At 34.2% G+C, this 24,584-nt stretch overlaps 1 protein-coding gene across 4 annotated transcripts in view; it reads left to right on the top strand.

Annotated features, from left to right (window-relative positions):
* SPATA17 (spermatogenesis associated 17) overlaps nt 1-24,584 on the top strand; it is a 161,527-nt gene that overhangs the window by 33,010 nt on the left and 103,933 nt on the right. For all 4 annotated transcript variants that reach the window (XM_065745477.1, XM_065745315.1, XM_065745400.1 and 1 more), the window contains 3 exons: nt 1,481-1,604; nt 15,967-16,170; nt 22,045-22,196. In XM_065745477.1, the coding sequence (XP_065601549.1) occupies nt 1,481-1,604; nt 15,967-16,170; nt 22,045-22,196 (480 nt within the window). The remainder of the gene's footprint in view (nt 1-1,480; nt 1,605-15,966; nt 16,171-22,044; nt 22,197-24,584) is intronic.

The raw sequence follows: 24,584 nt of genomic DNA, 5'->3' as shown, positions 1-24,584 counted from the left end.
TGAAATATTTTAACATTATGATAGTTCAAATATTAAGAATAAATCGCATTCACAATCTTAAATACACTTTCAGAAGTATTATGATGTTCCAACGGAATTATTCATAGTAACAAACCTATTCACATGCATTTTGTGACATAATTTGGATTTTGTCCTAGTGTACCTTATTTAATATCCACTGAAACAAGTGAGACTATTAATGTAAACCTCCCTAAATATGTTTTGCTGGAATATTTGAGTTAACTAGGTATATGAATAGTGTGTTTATCTTTGTTTTTAATTTTACCATATCCTCAAATGCTTTTTGTTTGTTTGTTTGTTTGTTTGTTTTTAAAAGACTAGAATTCACTCACCTAATTAAGTTTTAAACAATCTAATTGCTTGGCTGAATATGTTTGGTGTCTTTGGCACACCAGTTAATTTGAACTAGCCGTTTCTTAATAACAAAAGTAACAAATGTTAATCAAACTAACCTTTTTTACCTGGGTCAAAAATGCCATACATGTGTACTGTGTGGATTAGCAACAAATTTTGTTTCTTAGAAAACACTAATTCTCTCCACTGTTTGCACAATTTATGGGAAACCTCGTTCTACGAAAGAAGCCACTGCGCTGGAATCAGTGCCCATTTGCTTTTCTAAATGCTCAGTTGGAGTTACGAGTTCTCTCTATTCTTTGACAGCTGGTATTGGGTACAGTTCTTCAGAACTGCTATGGTGAAAAAATGTCCTATTGAATACATCAATTTAGTTGACACTATATTTGCAAACTTCTTTCTTAGACTGCCTCATGGGATAGTTACATTTTTTATTGCCGTGGTCTGTACCATTGCTATCATACTGGAGTATAAAGTGACTTGTGCAAGAAACTTAGTGCAATGGAAACTTCTCTTAAAGACATTGCTGCATAAGAAGCTTGTATCCAGTTCTCTGTGCATAAGTACTCAATCTTACAAATTGCTCAAAAGTCTACGGGAGAATATCAACTCTTATCCTGTGTTCACTATCCTTTTTCAAGTCCTAAGGTCTCTCCTGTTTGCAGATCAGAAGGAGGTGTCACAAAGCACTAGTCAAAACAGAAGTGAACAGCTTCTATTTTGAGACTGAGGGAACATTACTAGATTAAAATAACTTCTAGGTAGAAAAAAAAAAAGTCAAACTAAAATTATTCTGAACAACAAGAAAACATCTATAAATTCTAGTTTATCAAACTCTTAAAATGAAGATTGACATACTTTTCAAACTAATAACTGAACAATATAACTAAAATGTTTTTAGCATTTTAATCCTATTTCTTCACAGTTATCTCCATGTAGAGTCCAGCTGCTTTGTAACTCGATGAACAGTAATTTTCCATTCTAGTGCTTCAATGTACTGCTAACATTTAATAGCAAAACACCATGAGACTATAAAAGGGTTAAATTAAAACATTAGCTGGCCATTTATTATTGCCATGTGATTGACAGATATATTTTATTACAGGAACGAACTCCAAGAGTATGCAGAAATGAATGAAAAGGAAAAGAAGAAGAAAGACCTAGAAAGGAAAGAAAAGGAAAGGAAATACAAAGCCCGAAAGATGCATTACCTCCTTAGCACTGAGCAGGTTGGTATACCTATCCCTGACAGCTCATGCAAACCACTTGGGCCCCCAGCCTGACAGAGATAAACTAGCAGGCTGAATGGGACATGACTTGTTGGAAAGATATCACAAAGACACTACTTCGAGTTCAATTTAGTGCGTTTCTATAGGCAAGAGCAGGTACCATGACTATTCCACGACAGCGGCTTCATAGAGGCAGCATCAGCACTGCTGGCAGAAAGAGTCCAAGTCAGCAGTTTGATCTGCCACTGTGATAACACAACACGAAGGGCATAACCTCACTTTAAAAACTCATTTTGACTGGCTTATTGTTGTGTTGTTGCACTTGTCAAGAACTAACAAGTTATTAAGCTGAGGAGGGATTTCATTTTTCCCCCCTTTTTTAAATTGAGCTAATGCTGGGACTGGTTCTTTCTTCTGTTTTTAAGACAGATTGTAAATGCAGTTTTTCAGCAAAAGCTTTTTCTAGAACTGCCTGAATCAGCTTATTTAGCATAATTGTTTTTACATAGAAATGCCTCATAAATTTTAAATATTTACTGATTAATTTGTTTTGTATTGATAAAAGTGATATTTTTTCAAGCTCTTATATATGCTGCTTTGCAGACAACACAGCCATAGATATATCTTAGACAAAATGAATATGATTGGTAATGCTTGCGCTTTTGCCTTTTCTTAGTGCTCTTCTGTGAACTTTCACATAAACTGTAAGTGCCTAGTGATTGGTTTTTCTTCAGTTGAGATATGTAGACATGAACTAAAACCTTGTTTTTCTTAACTCTTACTCATTTCTTAGTTTACGTATCTGTTTGTTTATTTAGCTATACAGATTATCTGTGTGGAAGAAGTGCTAATCCTAAGGAAAGCAAGAAGAGTACCGTGCCACTTAGTGGCAGAAAAATTAGTATTTTATTCCATTTGGGAATCATTTGTAATCTAAACATTAATTAAAATATATATGCATTGACTGGGTATCAGTTACAGAAAATCAATTTTCAGGTAAACTGAATAAATAAAAAAAAGCACAATAAAAATGCTTTGAACAACAACAGAAAAAATTGTGAATGACTTTCTGGAGATGTTAGTAACTAAAATTAATTCACAGTAATTAATTTCTGCAGATGTAAAGTTAGAATATTAACAGTAATCTGTGCATTGTTTTTCTTTTGCTTTCTACTATATTTGTGTTGCATAAACTTATGTAAAACAACTAGGTAGAAATTAATATATTCAGCTGGGGCAAAAAATCGGATTGTTATTTAAGAGGCTTGCTGTCTAAAAAGATTTTAGTAAACTTAGTTCACTTCTGATAATACTGTCCTAGCAAACTGACAAGTATTTAAGGAATGGCAAGTGGAGCCTTTCAGCCATCCACCTCGAGGATTTCTGGTAGTGGGCAGCAGTAATTATTATGATCTGATGAATTTAGTTTTTGATTTTACAGAATTACATAGAATTTAATTTGAGGAATCTTTCAGAATAAAAATATACTTGATTTTGCTTGCTGGCTTGTGTATACAGTAACTCAGTCTACAGAATTTTTCCTTTGTCACAGAACTTAGCATTAAGAACTATCTTTCTAAGGTAGCATTTTAAAACATGAGTGAATGTAAATCCACGCAACACTTAGAAGCAACTTGAGAAAGAGCAACCATCAATTTATTGTCATCAAACTGTGTATTTCACAATTCCTCCTAATCATAAAAGTTATTGTCTTCCTAAGATACAGAGCAAATGAATTTTGTTTCAGAATTTACTGTTTTTATGCTGTGTGCCTGGATTTTTGCTCTCAATATACTTGCTCTGCTGACCTGCCTACAGCTGCTTCTTGCTGTTTTCAAAGGATAGTTAACTGGATTACTGAGCAAGATCTGTTCATTGTCTCAGTATAACCAGGCAGCAAAAGTCAATGCTTCTGAGTGAGTAATGGAAATGATATCGTTTGTAATCTGGGGACATAGCAAATGAAAAGAAGAGGCTGATAAAATTGATTTATTTTGAAGTCATGTATTAACAAAAGCCCAGTGAGTGCAGATGATCTGCTAAAGTTTTTGTAGTGGTGGAGCTGAGCTACATCAGGGATCAAGGCTGCAGATACTCAAGCAAGTTATATGCACAGCATTACAAAATCTGTATTTGCAATAATAATTTCAAATATTTCCTATAATTGTGAATCTTTTTGTTTTATTGCAAGCGTGAGAGAAGTTGTGTTCCCTTATTGTCAGAAAGGCATTGTCAGTAAAGAAAGATATGTCAAGTTCCTCTTTCTACAAGCTAAAGCCTACAAACCTATCTCAGAAATATGTTACAGGTTAAACAGGGAAATAATGAAGCATGTAGCTCTACACAGTGTAGCAGATAATAGAGTGATCCCTTTTGGCTTTAAGTCTATTAATCCTGTATTGAATTCAGAATTTGCATTCCACAGATATAATCTTATTCCACTGATTAGAAATATATACGTGTATAACTGTGCCAATTCCTAATTGGTAGCATTATTTCACATTTTGAAAAGTAATTCTTACAAATGCTGGTGCTGTAAATGTACAGAGTTGTCTAATACGTGTTTAAAATAGCATGGCTTGTATTAACTTCCTATTCAAAAATTTATTACTTTCATAAACTCTTACCTTTATAAAGAAAAAAAAAGAAAGAAAAGGAGATTAAACTCTGAATTAGTATACATTATTTGTTGTTGGGAGCGGGTATATATACCTTGTATAGACAGATTTGGTCTTGTTTTGATTATTTTTTTCTTTTTGTCTGTAGTACCAGCAGTATATATACAATACAAATATAACACTCTTTAAAGGTGTACAAATTGGCTTGAAAAAACAAAGCAAATTTTATTTGATTTAAGCTAAGTTTGTTGCCAAGTAACATATGGAGAAATAAAGTATGAGCTCTAAAACTTATGGTTATGAAACACTGAGCTTTTAACATATGCCAGTAGTTTCAATAGCTAGTCAAGTAATATCTGACACACATTAGCTTCCTTTGAAGAAAATTTTTCCTACATGATTCCTATAATTATGAGAAAAGCAGTCAAGTTAGCAGATGATAAATTATGTTGTCTGCTCCACCTACTGGTTGGTTTTTGAAAGAGATTCTAGTGTAAAAATACTGTAATAATCTGTGAGGTAGCAAATGTAAGGCTTCCAAATAAAATTAAATTTTAAAAATAACTTCCTCTATCTTGAATTTCATTTTTGATATATTTAGGAACATTATCCTTTTGTTTTGTTTTGTTTTGTACCTTAATGAGATAAATTCTGACTTTATAACGAGCATAACAAAAATTGCAGTACATATTCTTCAGAATATTTTTTGCCATTTATTACTGGTAAAAGAGTAGAAATAGCAATGCAGATCTATTTCTATTTTTTTTTATTTATTTTACCAGTCATATTATGAATGAGTTGCAAGTTCTTTTTGAGATAGGGAACTGGAAATAATTAAGATTTAATTGGTCCGTAATCACAATGTAATGTTTCCATTACAGAGGTCATGATCTGTATTTTGTTGTCAGCAATAAATGAAAAAGATCTTTAAGGTCAATATTTAATATCTATTATAAATATGTTTATCTATATATATCATCCATCTCTATCCATGTAATTTCTATCTATTCACTAAACTCACTGTAATTTAATAGGTTCTTACTTCTGCTCTTTGTCATACTAGTAAGGTGGACATCTGTAGGGAGGGCTGTCCTTTGCAAAGAACTGACAAACCATAAAGTCAATGAAAGATGGAATAGAATCACTGAGTACACTGATGGCACTTTGTAAAAGTGAATATGAAAAGTCCACATATGTTGAATCATGGTTGAGTGATTCCTATCACTGGTATTTCCAACCTTCCAACAAATTTTCCAAATTTTGATCCTTGCCTTACAATGATGATTAAATCCAAATAAGCAGTATCAAGCTAGAATTCTGAGATGGATTGTTTAAGTATCTCTTCATGCAGCAAGCAACAATACTGAAGTGACTCTGATCCTGAGTGAGAGCAAAGCTGTCAGCTGCTGCTAGCACTACTGTAGCTGCCTACCCCTTTACTCTTTAATTTTTTTCCCGTGGATGCAACTGTACTGGATGAATTAAAAGAGAATTTAATTCTCTTCTCTCCAACCTTCCTCTGCTTTTAAAAAGATAAATTTATTCAGTTAACATTTTCAAGAAATTCTTATGCTACACTTAAATTTTTTAAGAAAAAATGATCAGCAACTAGTCCAAACTTCTTTGTCATACAGTGTCTATAAAAGCTTGGGGTGTTAGCCGCATGATTGTAAAACTTGTTTGGATATTATTGGTAATGTGGTGTTATACATGCATCACTTTTATCTTCTCAATGAGTCTTGTTGACTCAGTCCAAAATGGAACTTCATGTTCTTTGATAAGTCCTGCTGAGATTAGATGAGTTAATGCTAGTCTTCTTTTCAATGGGATCTTCTATCTCTGTGTTTACTCCTGAGATCTTGAAAAAAAAAAGAAGAATTCTGCAGTTCTGTATGTATGCCTACTCAGACTCTTGACTTATAAACATCAAAGTCATGGAGTCATAGAATGGTTTGAGTTGGAAGACTTCTAAGAGCACCAAGTTCCAACCCCACTGCTCTAGGCAGGGATACCTCCCACTAGACCATGTTGCTCACAGCCCCATCCAGCCTGGTCTTGAACACTTCCAGGGTGGAGGCATCCACAACCTCCTCATGGGAGCCTGTTCCAGTGTCTCACCACCCTCACAGTAAAGAATTTCTTCCTAATATATAGTCTAAAATCTTCTAGTCTTGGATCTTCTTTCTTTTAGGCCCTGATGAATTTGAGTACCTGATTAAGTCAAACGGAAGGCTCTCATGGCCTACAGTGCTGCCTCTGACAGTGACCAACAGCATGTGCTTAGGGAAGAGTAAAAAAATTGGGCTTGGGGCAGTATAATGGCAAGCCAAGAATACTCTCCCAGTTTCCTTCAATAGGACTTGTAGTTAATTTGAGATTTTAATTTTTTGGATTATTAAGGAGTTCAGGTTTTGCCTCAGTATTACTCCAACTCCTGTCTCTCTGAAATACTTAGAGAAGGAATAGCTTGAACAGAAAGAGTGTAAGCCCACAACATTAACTAGCCCTTGAATTGTGCTTCTTTGAAGACTAAGTTGACTCATTCTCTTTGCAATATTGTTTTGCAGCATGCTAATTTCAGAGCATAGACTGTTATTATTAAAAAGTCTAAAAATCTATGAAATTTCATTTATTCACTACCAAAAATGGAATAAATATTATTTAAAATGAAACTGTTTGACACTGTCTCTGGACACCTGGCTGTTATATTCTTATAAAGATAAGGATTCAGTGGATAGAGCACTGCCCTTTGATCTTCAGATGCACTGTTTCAGAGACAAGGCTGAAAGTTTGGTCATTTTGGCTTAGTACTCAGTGAACAGCCCACATCAAAAAATTATTATACATAATTTGTTACCACTGACAGTGTCTGTTCAGGAAAGGCCAAGGACTGAGCTAGCATGAAGAATGAACTAGCTCTTACCTTCTACGTTTTATTTCTTTTCTCTTTACTGTAGTAATTTTATTATCCTGTCTCTAAAAGATTCAGAGAATTAAATTACCATTAGTTATAAGTACTAATACATCCCGAAGATGAACTAAAATGTTTATATTTTTTTTAATGTAGGTACCCCAATCACCTGTCTATGATTAATACCCACTCATGGCTTCTCTGCCAAGAAGTCAGATGCTTCTTACTGCTTTCCAAAGCTTGTACCAAAAATAATAATAATAATAATAAAATCCCATTTAAATTAAAGAGAAAAAAGTGACTTTTCCTAGCTTTCAGACAGACTTGCAGCTACATTATAATAGCATTACTATATAAAGCACTTTATGCTACAGTGTTCTGTACTGTAAGACATGTCCAAAGGATTCTCAGTTTACACTAAACTCTTCTTACAGCATTTGTGACAAGTGTGTTTGATCAGAAAGTCTCCTTCACATGTTTCCTTCTGTCTTGGAATACAGATGTTTCTCTCTATTCAGAGATAGTAAAAAAAAATAATCCAGAGGAAACTATAGTCACCTTCTATCTCATTTTGCTTGTAAGGAATCTCAGTTAATGCTGTTAAATGTTTCTGTCAAAAAGGAGGACAAAGTAGGATAAACTAGAAGTGGACAGTAATTGAACTGTTTATGGTTCTGGAAGGCATTGTACCTGAACAAAGACATATTTTCATCTAATGGGTTAATTCTGCTGTTTCTGAATTCTAAAAATGAGCTTTAAATCATTTCTGCATACAATCAAAAGTGTTTTATTCACTTAGAATTTGAGCATAGCTCTTGCACTTTTGGATTACTCATCCTGGGAACACGCAGGACCATAGTTCTGCTACTCAACATGGTGTTGTGGCAATCTAAGAAGAAAATAAGTGCTGGAAGCTGAAATGCATCTCCAGAACTTACCCTGTATTCACTCTGCCAAAACCGTTTAGTGACAGTTTACAACCTGACTTCTGCATATTTTTCATTTTTACTAATATCCTTTTCAATCAGTCTTCCTTTTTGTCCAAAAAATGGTGATCATCTCACTAGAGAGAAGTATGTCTTTTTCAAGTGAACATGTTTTCAAAACAATTTTTCTGTTTCTCACACTCCCTAGAAATGAGACATTTCTATTCTATTTTTTAGAGCGAATGGGTGAAATTAAAATTGGGAAAAATAATTCATTTTAACCATGTTGTGCAACAGTATTGCACACTAATTTTCTAGAGGATGCTTCTTATAGAATCATTTTGGTTTGATACATTCTATTTAATGCCAGCAAGAAAATTTGTCTGTTATTTTCTGTCCAAATATATGAAGATTTTACACTAACAGATCATCTGTTGCTAGAAGGAGCTTACAGTAGGATGTAAAGATGGAGTTTTTTGGGGATTGATCCTATGCCAAGTCCTGCAAGCCAGTTGTTTAAAGATTCATCCATATAGACTTACCATTTTCAGAATCTGAATTGCATAATCTGTGATTCTATGTATTTTCTAGACAACAACATTCTTCCTCTACTCCTGTGGATAGGATTAATGGCAGAGTTTAAAAGACAAGCTGTGTGATCTATCAAAAGTGTACATGCTGAGATCTTAGAAAAAACATGACCACATTTTGTGTTTTATTCTCAATTGAAATGGCAAAAGGGTTGGATTGCTGCAGGGTCAGAAAACTCAGGGAGTTGCATATTGAATGTAGGCTTTGTGTATGATGTGCAACACACTTTTAAGAAAGAATCTATATTACAGAGAAGTTACAACATAGTACAAATATGAACTAAATCGCACACATGTGGAGCCACATTCACACACACTTGTATAGAGTGAAGCTCCACTGATGTTTCTGAAATAGTTATTGGGTTAAATTTGCCTGATATGTAGTATCCCATCTGGTGTTTATGCAAGTTTGATGTGATCTGTGGTCTTACTAAAGTAATTTTTGAAACTGTAATATCAGAAATACATGCTAAATTAGGGATGAGTGAATAAGAAGAGAGAAGGTCAGGGATGGCATGGGAGAAGTCATGAAGATAAAATGCTGTACATTTCTCAACAGCAAACCTTCTTGTTGACTAAGAAGTAGCACTGATGGTATCCTTGCTTTAATGAGACTTCAAGATGAGTGATGTACACACCAATTCTTTTGTTTTTCGTCTCTTAGGCAAGTGAATAGTATAATAGTAAAGATATCTCATTAACTTGTGCAGTTTATTCAATATTCAATGCTTTTATTTAGTATCTAATGTATACTGTTAATCTGGGAAGTATCCGTCCAGCAAATGGCATAATGAGAACTGTATATCTTTTCTGATATTGTTTTTGCCTTTATTTTGCATGATTTGCTTTTATTTTTTTAATTTCAATTGTCTTCCAAGAAAATCTTGATTTTGTTTTGTTGTTGTTATTACATCACTCTTTTCTACCTATGCAAACATTCATTAAATCTCTACTTAATTCTATATTGGTCTCATTGAAGAATGCTTTGTTAAACACTCTGCCACTTTTTGAATATTCAGTCATTTTCTAATCCTGCAGGTTTACTACAACAAATTGCTTAGTAAATCTGTCAAAATATATATCAGTGAGAGAACATTCACATGGAAGTGCAGTGCAACAGGCACAGGGATCAATAAAAAACAAATGTTACACGATTTTGTTCTATATTTGTGTTTTTTGGAGAAGAGAATGAATTCTCTAGCATTTTTTTTTCTTAAGAAAAAAAAAATGTACACAGGATTTTATCTGTTAAGAGTGTTCTCCAGACTTCTGATATATTGTCCTAAGTAACCTCTAGTTTTACAAATTCAAAGTTGCTAAATGGTATACTTACAAGGATTTTCCTTTATGCAGTGAGAAAAGCAGTGATTTTCAAGTTGATTTTTTTTTTAATAAAGCTAACCTTTTCCATTAAAAAATGTGAGTAGATGAAATTTTAATTTGAAAGGCATGAATGATATCACACATTTAAATAAGTATTTTAGCACTCTGGAAAACTTCTCACGAGTGTAAATAATGTTAGCTTCAATAGTCCTAGGCAGTGAGGAAATACATACTGTGTTTTCTCATGCAGTTAATGAGACATAGAACATGCAACCACCTTCAGAGATTATTCTTCAGAGATTATTCTTCAGAGATTATTCTTATTATTCTTATACTAACCTCTTTAATTCCCATTTTCACAGTGTTTGTAGAAGCAGGCTTATTTCAGAGGTTCCTAGAATTCATGTATGATCCCATACTCACAGCAGCTCTTAAAGACCAAGTGATAACTAATGGAATTTTCCACTCCCATTTTTAAATTAGTCATGTTCTTTTTGTTTTGAAATCAGTTAGAAGTTGAATGAGAAGTCAGTATAAAAAATTTGAATGTTCTGTCACTGTTTTGCGTCTTCATCATAAGTACTGTTTACCATGGCATCACTTGCACTTGTACAGTCATTATTTCTGATCTGGTCAAGCCATGAAGAGCCTGTATAAGAATGAGATTTGATGCAACAGACCTCAGTCAGAGAGTAAAGGAGGGAAAGACAGATACATTTTTGGATTCCTCCGCATTTGCTGGGCTGCTAGGTTTTGGATATTGAGCTATACTGATCTATGCATTAAGCTATTTTTGCCTTAATATTCAAGCAATTACCTCCTTGGAGACTCAAAAAAACATTTGATTTCCTGTAGTTGAGCTTAGTGTCTCTTCAGGGTTAGTGGTTGACTTTATGGTCTGTGAGCAGGGTACCAGACTTGAATGTTTCCTTGATGCCTCTTTGTATAGCCTATAAAATTGCAGGCTAGTTTGCTCCTAACAGTGCATTTAAAGTGTGGTTGCATTATTATTTTGATATCAAACAAACATTTCACAGATGAAAAGGACTGAACAAAGCTTTAAAATCTGAAGGCAGAATAACGATAATTAATGCTTCTATTACTCAGTTTAAAGAGTATTTATATTAAGCAGAAGGCAGGTAATTAATACCACTTGAAAGAATATACAGTACTCATCACTTATTTATGAATTCTTCTGTCTTTGAATAAAAGTACTATCTCAGAGTTAAAATACCTTAACTACAATAACGAGGAAGGTCCTCCAGTTCGTTTTGGAAGCAATTCCTGAGAGAATACTGTTATAAACTTTCCAGGATCAGCCCCAAAGAGTAGTATTAGCTTGTTGAGCACTAAACTGTCATTTATAAAATTGGGTGACATTTTTTTTCTATTGTCAGCCATTATAAGAAAATTTTATTTTGAATTAGAATGGTGAACCCAACTGAGATACTTTTCCAACATAACAATAACGTTAACACTATATTTATTAATTGTTCTTATAAAAATATATTTGTGTTAGTTTCAAAGTAATACACTGTTCCTGTTATGCCACTGTAATGTGGCTTAAATATTTTGAAGTTTCAAATTTGATTTAGTGGACATAATTTCATTGTACTTGTTGCTACATTATTATTTACACAATTTTAATACATTAATACTTACCCAACAAATATCACATTAGATATATTTTGTTTTCATAATACATGGAATATTTTTACAGGCTGTAATAAGTTGTGCATTTAGAAGTTTAAAATTTATTTTCTTACATATGTGGCTGCAGCATTGTTTTAAACAAGGGTTTTTCTTCTGAATCATTAATGTTTTAAGGTATTTCTTTTACCTCCTAGAGGTATTAGAGAAACTATATCTGGGGATTAACAAGATTGTTCACTGGAATTCATGTGGAAGCATAACTGCAGTAGCTGAGAAACGATCATGTTTCCTTTTAGTTCTCAGCAAGAGTAATTGAATGTTGAATATCTTACTAAACGCTGGACTGTGACAGTGTGTTAACACTCCGACTATCTCCTAACAGCAGGGCAATTATTTGCTGAGTGGGATTTTTATAAATCCCCTGGCAGTAGTATGTCCTGATAATTATGATGAAGTGCACTGGTCAGTGTTGATTCAGCAATCCCTTCTCTAGCAAATATTTCATTCACAGCTCTCCTTCATGCTTTTACTTTTATGGCTTTTAGAGATCTCTTACCTCTTCTCGCAGCTTGCTTAGTTTTTTTACAAATTAGAGTGGAGAAAAAAAGAATTTTTTAGTTTAGTTCCTATTTTGCTGAAGTCTTTTCTGTCTCCTTACGTGCATTTTGAAGAAGGATTTAATTAACACATTATTAAGAGAGCAAAGTGAGAAAGTAGAGTCTTACTCGTGGTCTTACTGTGACAATTTATTGCAAAGACTACCTCCATCAAAGGTATTTTTTTCACAACTAAATGATTGTTAATAGAAGCATTTATATTCATGTTATTTTAGAATTTCTGAGTTGATATGAAAAAGAAAGAACAACATACCTTTATTATAGTTGAGTTGAAATACAGTAAAATGTGTTTTAAATACAAGAGGATATATTTTCTATTGACTTTGTACTTGCAGTTTCTCTTCAGCTCATCTTTGTTGATTTTTAGTTTTGCATGCACATATTATTCACAAAGCAGTTGCTTCACTGTATCTGCTACAGCATGTCTTGTTTGGAAAAGTTGATATAGATTTAGTTACTTAAAGTCAAGAAATAAGATATATTTTAATTCATAAGTAAAATTACAGTGTAATTGTTCACATTTTATTATGCCACTCATGATCACTGATCTTTTCTGAGGAACTATCTAACGTATTCAACACTGTCCTGTCTTTTCCTTTCTGCTTGTGCCTTTTCTCTTTCTCCCCTTTCCTCCTTGCGCTTTCTGTTTCTTTTGCTGCACCCTTCTGTCATAGTTTTATTTTCAAGGCAAGCTCCTAAATATTTTCTTTGTTATAATCTGAGAAAAATATTTGTCCAGTTTTTATCTGCTTGTGAAAACAATCAAGAGATAGTCACAAAAAGTGCTCATTCTACAGCATACATGAAGTTTAGGATTAGAGGTGGAAGTGATACAGAATATTAAAAAAACATGCACATTAAATTTTTTTTTTTTTGTATGCCACCATTAATTATAGATGTAAGAAAATATTTGGGAGAAACTAAATGATAGAGTGTTAGAAATGCAAAATCATTCAAAATATTAATGTAAGGCTAAGGATGACTGGGTAACAAATGGTACATTTGCCAGTATGCTTGACCTGACACAATTAATATTCCAGGTCATGCTTGGGTTTCCATGATGGAAGGTCTGAGGCAGAGAATTCTAGAGGAAAAATATATCTATTGTATAACTCATTTCTCTCCCTCTCTTTTTATTTTTTTCTCTGACAAGTGAGAACCATAGTCTTATAAAAACAAATAAATAAATAAATCTATGCTTTCACACCTCATTTGCCATATTCACCACTGGGCCACCATTCAGCAGAAGAGGCTGATGCAAGGAGGTCAGTATGAAGCTATTAGCAGAGTCGCCTCCTGAGATTACCTTGGTCTTATTGAGTTGGAAGTTAGCATGACAGTACTGCAAATAACTCAGCTGTAGGTTTTTTAACAGTAGCACAGATTTCCCCATAGTGTTTGTCACTTCAGAAAATTGTTCCTGGAAATGAAGTCCCAGAAATCTGGCTTTGACAGAGGACTTTCTGAGTTGTGAAGAACATGAGTATAGGAAAATGTGTCATATTCCCTACAGAAGAGATACTTTCTGTAACCTATCATAATATTCGGGAGGGTAACATATATTCTTGTGGACTAAAGGTGAAGGGAATGTTGAAATCAAAGTATGAGGTAGTATCTTGAGATATTTTTCTGCTATTAAAAAAAGCAGTACTAACTGCAGTAGTTTTGTAGTTGAGATGAAATTGTATTAAAGCAGGAAAAAGATGAAGTTAAAGCTTTTAACTTACAGTAATTGTCTCAAGAAGATATGAAAATCTCTTAATATCAAAAGCTTTGATCCTTCAGATTCTTAGATTTCTGCATTCTTAGATTTTCTCCCTGCAGAGTGAATAGGGCAATCATCAGTACACAGCACATACGCAAGAAATTGCAAAAATTACTCTGGTTTGCAGAGACATTTTAAAATGAATGGAAGCAATTTTACCAGAGACTGGTAATGTAAAACCAAACTCATCCCTTACCGAACTTTTCTAACTTTAAATCTAGGCTTAAAAGCTAGCCACAAACCATGGGGATTTTAGAATAAATTAGTATTAATTTTATCTATCTAGATATGAACTCTACTGATTGCTCTCCTATCTGTCTGTTTGAATACTTGAACACATATAATTAAAATGTAAAGTAATTAACACGATTGCTTGAAAAATCATTAGTTAAGATGCACATCATAATTAATTTTGACCCAGATCTTATATAGAGTTTCAACTGAAGAAGGCACATCTTGTAAAGAGTCCAGATGGCTTCACAAATGTGTCTCACTAAATATCCAAATCTGTTTTCATATTTGTTATACTCTTTGTATATGTTTAACCTAATAATAAGTGGAAACAGAATAATGAAATAGGGTTGAATAATGAAATACATATAAGGCGCCTTTTCAGCAATAATAATCCAAATGACACTGAATCCATGGTTTCCCAAACCTATTATGGCTAATTTAGGTGTCATTAAAAGTGCTAAAAGCCAATCCTATTTGTGCACCTTGAGACAGCTGCATTTCATTGTTTGAACACTGTATGAAATACACATTACTGCCAAATATTTGAACAAAGAAATATCAAGAACATGCATAGTATCACAATATAGATTACAAAAAGACGTTTCAAAAAGCCATTATTCTCATGTGACTATTAATACTTCTCTAAATATGAACAACGGAAGCAATGCTATTTCTTACTGCACAAAATAACACATGGTGTTCTGTTTTGCAGTCACTGAATTGATCCTACTTGCCAGGTATTTGAAGCATGGATCTTTGAAATTTACTTTAGTATCCTGATGAGCTGAAGGAACAACCAGTAGCTATTTGGCAAGAATAAATTTCTGCCACGTATCTCTGTATATGTCCTTCTTCCCACTACACAGTTATGCTGATAATATAGTAGGATAATTTACACAAAGAAGAGAATGTATAATACAGGACCAAAATATATTGTCAGATCCAGATCATTTACAGAATTTTAGGATATAGCCCTTACAATTTACTAAAAATATTTTGAATAAGATACCATCTTTTATTATTTTTGTCCACTAAGTAAGGTTGAAATGGGCCTTATTTAATGTTTTAGAGAAAAGAAATTGTGATTTCCTGGTAGGATATGCTAATGAAAAATGCAATAGAGCTAATTGAGGATTGTTCAGTGCTTTCAACTCCAAGAAGTTTATACTTTAGGAGGAGGGTGTAGAAAAGAAAATAAAAGTTAGGAACATTCACTTTTTACTTACCTTCCCCTGCATCTCTAAAATGATGTATTTTTGTATTCTATGTATATTCAATACTGCTTAGCAGGTAAATATGATAAAAGAAAACCACAATATAACTGAGTTTTAAAACTACTTTAGAAGTGTTAAGAACACTGCAAGTATTCTATTGTGTATAGGGTTTTACATTAACTTCTAAATTAAACTTTAAATATGAAAATTTTAAATCAAGTATAATATGTTGTCTTTAACAAGTTTGTACAATTTGAACTATTTTTTTTTAAGGAAAACCTGGTATGCTTCTATTACTACTACTGTAGAATATGAAAGATTGAATGTGACTGAAAGAAAAGATCCATTTCAGGAACATGAAGATCATCTGTGTATATCTTGCTTGCATAAAATTAAAGTGACATGCATTCAAAGGGCTGAAACATGGATTATACATTACAGTATCCTATTTAAACAATTTTGTAGTGAGAACTGTTAGTTGAAGTCCAAAGTAACCAGTTCTTCTATTCAGATTGCAGGCATATACAATTCGCCATTCAGAAAATCCCCGGATCCAATGGAACTGCTGCTCCGGAAGTCAAAGCCATTGAACCACAGGTGGCAGCAAGTGAAGAGTCCCTTAACATATGAGTTGTATGACTGGCCAACTTGTAAAAGACCTCCAGCTTTCCCCACAGGAGAGCCCCTGCCACATATTGTCAGACAGAAACCTCAGGTAACTATTTTCAGTATCTATTCGGCTGCTTTTGATGAAATGTTTTATGGATTTTTTGTATTTATATAATTAATGCTTGCATTCATAACATAAGTATTTGAAACAAATTTGTCTTAAAGAAAAGTATATGGTATGTAAAAACAAGGAAATGTGATTCTCTAGTCTTTGCTTTGGGGAAAAAATGTCATTTCTGAGATTCAAAGATATCTGATGTAACTGAGTATCATCTTGACTCATCAGATTTAAAATCTTTAGGTTCCAATTTTAAATAAATGAAAAATAGGGAAAATTAAAGGTAATAGGACAAATTAGCCATTTGAAATAGCTGCTTGGTTTTTTTTTACATTATTTTCCATGTGGAGGCTAAAATATATCCTCTCAGTGTAGAGTAGTTGCTGCTTTTTGTGTCCATTAGCTGCGTGTCACCTTTAATTATGGAAGTTTCTACACATTGTTCTGTATCAATCATCAGGTTGCTCAGCTCTCTTCCTTAACTGTCATGGTCTCAATTTTATTTTCTTTTGATGTCAACATGTATTGCAGATAGCTTTTTTTCCCTCTCGTAAGAAGTAACGGAGGTCTCCAAGATAATGCATCAGAGTAAATGTACCACAGAATGGCAAAACAGCTTTTTCTGCCTTATGTAAACCCACTGGAAATATGTTCAATATACACAGCAGACAAACCTTTGAGACCGTTATGTTCTTCGCTTGATGACAAGCGGATATTTATTCAGACATGTTGCCTTTGCCAATACATGCCTGATACAGTTACTTTTGAGATTCAGTCTTCTGTTCAGTACAATTTTTCAGTTTGCCTAGTCAACTGACTTTCTGTTTTATGTACTTCACATATAAACTCTATTGCCAACTTGACTTTGAAGGGCTGTAGTATCTTCAGAACTTCTTGTACACATTTTCAATTGTAGAATCCAAGTTGGAAGTGACTGACAAGGATCACTGAGTCCAGCTCGTGGCTCCAGACAGCACCTGTCTGAGAGCAGCGTCTAAACTGTACTTGAACTCGCACACTGGGACTGTGCCCACTTCCCTGGGAAGTCTGTGCCATGCCCACCACCCTCTGGGACAAAATCTTTCCCTACCTCCAGTTGCCCCTCCCTTGACACAGCTCCATGACTTCCCCTTGGGCACTGTCGCTGTCACAGAGAGCAGAGCTCAGCGCTGCTGTCTGCTTCCTGTGAGGAGCTGCAGCCACCATGAGGCTTCCCCTGCACTGGGCTGAACAAACGCAGGGACTTCACATGTCTTTCCCTTTAGATCCTTCACCATCTTCATAGCCCTCCTTTGGACACTCTAACAGTTTTGTGTCTTTCTTATATTGTGGCACTCAGACCTGCACCCTTTGCTGGAGCTGAAGCCATGAAGTACAGAGCAGAGCAGGACAATCGGTCCTCTCCCCTGACAGCAGTGAACTGACCTCCAGCCCATTATCTCCCAGTCTATACATATATGTAGATACGCCCCTTTCCAGGTGCAGAATCTGGCACTTGCTTCATTCTGTTGGTGGTTGCCCAGCCCTCCAAGATTTTTCTGCACAATCTCTCCACCCTCAAGGAAATCAACAGCTCTTCTCAATTTAGTGTCATCCAAAAACCTATTATACATCTCAGTTCTGCATCCTAGTCATTGATGAAAACATTAAAGAGAACTGGCCTTAAAATGGAGCCCTTTAGAACTCCATGTTTTTCTTAGAAAGACAATCATCAGTAACTTTCACTGAGGCTACCATTTAGCTGAAGAAATTAAGCAACAGTAATAATCAGTTAACAATACATAATTTGCCATTATTGGTATTTAACTCCTCTGAATTTATATGGCTATTTCCAAATAAAGTCTTCAGTTTGACTCACTGCTAGGTTCAAGCTACATTTAACCATGCCATCTGCTGCAATTTATATGTGGTGTATTGGTTGAATCTGCCATGGTCTCACCAGCTAGCACACACATGAGGCTTTTCTCACCTTTGTATCACATCTGACTAGTCTATAGGAGGATGAGTCAGTATCCTTGATGGGATGTGAAAGCACAGGTAATGGGGTTAGAGCACAAGGAACAGCTGCAGATCTGCCAGAAATGGAGGTGAGTCCCACAGAGGTCCACACTGCTTGTAATAATAAGGATCAACTTCAAAGAAATTCTCCACCTTTCTCCTTCCATCCATTTGTCTCTTTAGCTGTTTAAGCTTCTTCATATAATGAGCTCATTGACTCGTGTTAGACCCAAGTCAAAGTGTGACCCAACAGTGTAGTGATCAGGGAGTTTGAAATTGAATGTATATTCAAAACCAGATATATATATATGTAACATTATAGCCTTATCTTCTGAGACCAAAGGGGCTATGATGGTCCTTAAGTGGGATGTGACTAAATGTGTTGTCTCTCAGGACAGAGAGGAAGATTTTGCATAGTGGTCATGGTACAGGAGTCATACTTTTTAAGTAAGGAGAGAAATGATCATTTTTACACTGCTAAGTTGCTCTTGCAAAACCACTTTACTGTATATAAAGAATCTTACAAGCTTCAGTTGGTGTGGAATATTTTATGGATGTGTTTCTAAGCTCAGATGTGCACACAGCAGTAGTGCACAGACAGCCTTCCAGAACAAACCAGAAGAGTTCTGTTTATTTTCTTCACCTCAAAGAGGGAATTTACTATATAATACTGTAATCCTTTCAGCACCCTGGGATGTACACTGTGGGGCAAATTTTCAAAGCACAGCGCATGGATTTAGCTGCGCGACTCTTATTGATGTTAATGGGAGTCACACGGCTAAATCCCTGCACAACACTTTGACAATTTAGGGTTGTATTGTCTAAGGAAAGGACACTGGTTTGAGCTGATGAAACAGCTGGAAATGAAAACCCATCAGAATGCATCATCCTGAAAGTTGTCCACTGTGACAGTAAGGAATTTAATTACTAGCTATACTTGTGTCCTAGTCCTCTGTGATAACACCTTCTGTCACCATTCTTCTTTTTCTTATACATACACATATATACAGATACATATATCTGTATATATGCAGGGTGAACCACTTGTTACTCCACTGTTCATTCAGATATCTAGAAACTGTGTTGCCAATAAGGTTGGATATTTTATATAGGAATGTAAATTATATGTGCCTAAGAGAATGAAAACTAGATATCTGCTAGCTTTCTCTTGGGGTAACTGGCATTTGGCATTTTATACATAAGCTCTGTGTACGTGAGATAGTGTATTTATAAGTTTTAATGATGCCTGTACCTTAATTATAACAGACTTAACATTTTTATTAATAATTTAACCAGAATTACAGCTCAATGGAAGCTCAGACAATTCTAAAATTCGTCCAGTGTTCATTCAAAGACATTTATAACAGAAAGCACATTCCCATTTTGGGGGGATTTCTTTCCTTTTTTCTGTGCTGGTGACTGTCAAGGCATGGAGACAGTGAAGAACATAAGAGTTCATGTAGATTTTATTACGAGTTTCTGATTTTATGATAAAGTATTAAGAATGCCAATCCACTGACCCTTTTATTTGGTAGACAAATCTGTAGCAATAACATTTATGCTGTTCTGTAGAGATTCAAAACCCTAACATAGGGTGTGAGTGTCTTTCAGGATGAAAACTGCTAGTTCCTTTTTGGAGCAGAATGGCTGAAATACTTGCAGGCATTTCAGATGTGAAAATATTTTTAAGGACCATTTTATCCACAGATTACACAAATCGTACAGTTCATCTTGTAAAATGGAATAGGCAAATGGATTTTTTAGAGGTCTTGTCATCTTAAATATATTCATTAGGTGCTTATTGCTAGATAAGTTTCTTCAAATACATAATTCAGGGAAATGGAAAGATCTACAGGGAAAGTTTAGAGTTAACTTAATATTCTGCAATATGCCTCACTTTCATTAGTGATGACACAGCCTTATTGGAGAGACCTTTTGCATAGTTAAACTCTTTTTTTTCTCCCTTTCATTAGTATTTGCAGTGATCTATTAATTTCATTTCAACTATGAACTGAGAAAGAGTTAAAAGTTCTTAGAAACTAAAGAGAGGAAAAAAAGCTTGCTTGGACATCTGTATTGGCTCTTGCACTTGTGAAATATGAATGCATGTTTTATAATGAAGAAGAAATAGAGTATTCTGAAAGAATATTTTCCAAAAGCAAATGTGTCTGTTCTGGTATTACTTGACCAAAGTTTCTTTCTTCTTTTCTCTATATACTCAGCTCTGCAAACATCTTACAATAGAGACTTCATTATTTTATTAACAATTCAAAACTTATTTTATATCTTGATCATTAGTTTATACATTACTAGTTTACCAGTTGTAATGACCTTTTTAGTATTGATTATTCTCTTACAAGCAATAGCAATTTTCATTCTGTTTTAAAAGATTCATTGTAGTCATGCTAAATGAACTTTTTTTTTTTTCGTGGAGACTTTTAGAAAGTGAAATCCAAAGAAAGTCTGCAATTAATTTAGGTAATATGCTTACTTTCTTACTCAGATCTTTAGAAAGATCTCCAAATCATGATGCTGTGTCTTTAAAAAGTAAAGTTCCAGTAAAAATCCATTAAGTACTTTCAAATATAGCAATCCTCCTGTCCAGCTGTGAAAAGTACTAGATGATACTTATTTGCCATTTGTGTTATTTACGGTCCATGACTTTTATGGTAACTGGTTCCTATTATTGGTTTCTATTAATGTAAAACATAAGTGAACATAAATGAGGCGTGAATCATTTCTTTTTATTAGCCCCACAGTCTTCACTCAGCGCTTGCAGTAACTCCAGCTGTGACTTGTTAGTGATAACCTATTTAAAGAAGAATATCTTTAAGAATAAAGACTGTGATTAGGATTCTTTGTCTGCTTATAGTTTTCAAAGGTTTAGCTAGTTCATTGCAGGATCAGCAATGGTGAAAATAAAATAAAAATTAATTAGTAACACTTCTAAATCCAGAGTTGCCACTAAATTGTCCTGAGCATAATATGGCACTAATTGTACTCTAGGTGAGTTCACAATGGTTAGTACTAAAAGGGAGACATGATGTACACCACTTTGACAGTACAGGAAAGGACTTTTTCCTGCTGTTTATCTGTGCTGCTTAATGGTAGATGCTGGTATGATCACTTATTAAGCACAGTAACCTGGGTTAAAAAAAAAATCTCTCTACATAAGCTTTTCTTGTGTGTGCGTATAAATATGTATACATTATAGATGCATACACACACATTTGTGAAATATGTAGAAGCTTTTAGGATTTTTTTTTTTTGAGACTAATGAGATTAATGTGGAATTAGACTTTCCAAAAATTGACTATGTAGTTACATTATGGTGGTCATTAGTTTGAATTGTATTAGAAGAATTATATTTTAAGTCACGTATTAAGTTCCCTTCCACATAGCTTTATAGTTAAAATTGAAAAGAGCATGTTCTTTAAGGTGAAATGTGATTTATCCTATGAGAAGGAAGACTTTCTGCTTCTGCTTAAGCAGAATCTAGATGAAGCTAATACTTGTATATCAGATTTTATTTCACTAGTATTTTTTCCAAGAAAAAAATAAACTGTCCTAATCAGTTCTAACAATGAATTGTTTTAAAATAATAAATATTTATTAGAAGCTAAATAAATCTAGGCTGCACATTTCTCATTCTATCTGTAGGGCTTTAAAACACGTTATCAACCTTTGTGTTATCAGTAACTCTCGATCAAAATGAACTGCTTTAATTATTTTGGAAGAAAAGTCTTGCTACACTTCCCAGGCACTCTATGCCCTCTTTCATCAGTGATGTGTCATGAATAAAAGAAGGAAATAAAAGAACTATAACCCCACAATAAAACACTTACATTATCCTATACCTTTCAGGGGCCTTTCCGTGATAACGCTGAAGTATTGAGGCAACGCTACAAGCCTTTGGAACCAACCTTGCGAGTGGCAGCATCAATCGATTCACCACTAGAGAAGGCCAGAGAGGAAATAAAAAGGGAGGAATGGAGAAACGGTATACATGACAATGAGTAAGCTCTTTGTTTGGTTTGGTTTTTTCTTCTATTGTTATGAGAATGTTTTATTTTTCTGTTGCTTTCAGAAACCTCTTATGCCTGACAAAATGAAATGTCAAACCTGACAGCTTACTAGCAAATATTCTCTGCACATACTTCTAAATTCTTTGTCCTTAGATTATAAACTCTTCAGTCGATTGAAGACCTTGCCATAATAGTACTATGTGATGCAACAGATGGGCTTAATGGGGAGTAAGCAAACAAATGCAAATTCCTTTTTGCCATACATACCTTGCCAAGTAACACATATCAGTCCTCAAATTCAGGAATTTTACAGACTATGGGAAGAGAAATGTTGTTGCATGCCAATGAGACATGCTTTCTCTTCTAGTAGACTACCAAAACTCACTTGGAAGGGTAAGGAGCATATGTTGTGCATGTTAGAACACAATGCTTACATACTATAATAACTTTTGAAGCTGTTTGGCTTTCTGAAGTATAATATCTGTAATAGAATCAGAGAAAACAGCTTGTTTTCCATATAATACCAAATACGATGTAATCTATCCATAAAGATTTAAGATTATTACTAAAATACTTCCATCTTCTTTCGTATTGCAATGGAACACTTTTGTCCAATCATGGTGAAGTCCATTAACTCACCTGTTCTGACTTTGTAGTTAACTAGAAACAAATGATGTTTTGTCAGCTTTTCCCTTGAATTCACTGCTCTTGGGAATCGTTTGATACTTGAATAACAGAATTCTGGAGATAAAGGAATTCCTTTTCTTTGTGAGCAGCCTGTGATCCACTGATTCACTAGGATGTGATACTTTGCTTCAGCTCCATATTGCATGTGTCAGCTTAAGGATGAGGACTTTAATGTGCTAGAATCAAATGTATTTGCAGTTTTTAATTTGTTTGTTAAATCTTTTCCCTATTTTCCCTAATCAGATATTAACAGTGATATTAAAAATGAGATTCAGCTTAAAAAGCAATCTCTTTGTTCAGCTACTTTTGTTCTGTTTTTTGTTGTTTTGTTGTTTTTTTTTTAATATATATTTGTTAACAAAAATAATTATTTTTATTCCTTTTGTTACAAACACAATAGGGAGAATTTAAAATGAGAAGTGTATCTCAGTTTTCTGTTCTGTGTTTGTTATTCAGAATGAGGAAAAGCAGCTTGATTTTCAAATCTCAGATTAGATTTGAGCTAACTTTTTTGAAACATGGGTTTTTTTGTGTTTAACTTATCTCAATGATATCTAGAAAACACTGAGTAATAACTGGTAATAAAATCTCTCTCAATTAAGAGGCTTTTTTCACTGAAAAAATTTTGATTACACATTCCAAATGAGGAGGAATTAAGTCCTTCATTTATGGGAATGAATGTATGGTCCAGTCTTTATTTGATAAGATTTACCTCAGAGGTCATTATGTGACCAGTTTCAAGTTTTATCTCAAAATATTTATTTCTCTCTTTCTTTTTGCTAAGTGAATCATTAAGGTTTTAGACTTGTACAGTTCAAATCTGGACATGCCAGCTTTGACAGATAATAATTGATCAGGGGTCTTTATTTACCTTATGGATAAAGAAGCATTTAGTGCCATCCTTAATGCACAGAGGCAGTAATTCTCAGCTTCATGCACACTAAATGTATAGTGGGTTATACATTTTCAGGCTGTGATCGTTCCGTTTGTGCTTCGGATTCAACCAACCATGCACAGGTCACATCTGTAACCTTGAGAAGGTGATGACAGAGCTGCAGGTCATCATCAGGACTAACACTCACTAGTAATGCCGCAGCTGCTGTGTGGTATGGTGGTCTCCAGGGAGGAGTCAACAAAGGGTTACTCAGATTCTACAGTAATCTTTTTCTCAGCAGTGTCTATTATGAATTGACAAATTTCTTGTCTCATTCTATGTAATTGTGTACTTTGGGACTGTATTTCTTCCTGGTTGTGCTTCCTATCCTCATCATCCTTCTATTTTAGAAAATAAGGAGAGAAAGAGCACAGGAAGTATGTGGCACTTGTAGAGAAAGCTCGTGCCTGCAGAAAAGGAGAAGCAGACTCCTTGATCTGTATTTTTCAAGAATTAATATTGGTGTTTTATAGCTGTTATACCAAACAACACAGAATTCCCACCGAGTTTTGTTTAGAAAACCCTCTGAAATCAATTTATACTTTTGTCTCTAAATTTTTCGAGCTCTGAGAAACTTCTTGCTTCTGATAAATGCAGAAATAATTAAGAAAGCTGTGGGAGAGGCTGTGGCAGTACAAATTCAAAAGAAATGAGTAAATTTTGTGTATGCTTATAGCAACTGCTGGATTTTCCTATTTTGTACTGAAAGAGCAACTGGGTAATCTAACCTAATAAGAATGATTCCTTTTCCTCATGTA

Source organism: Cyrtonyx montezumae, unplaced genomic scaffold, assembly GCF_038088225.1.
Source record: "Cyrtonyx montezumae isolate F1298 unplaced genomic scaffold, pur_monq_1.0 scaffold_0, whole genome shotgun sequence".
Taxonomy (NCBI): Eukaryota; Metazoa; Chordata; class Aves; order Galliformes; family Odontophoridae; genus Cyrtonyx; species Cyrtonyx montezumae.
This window is presented reverse-complemented; position numbering and strand designations above follow the sequence as displayed.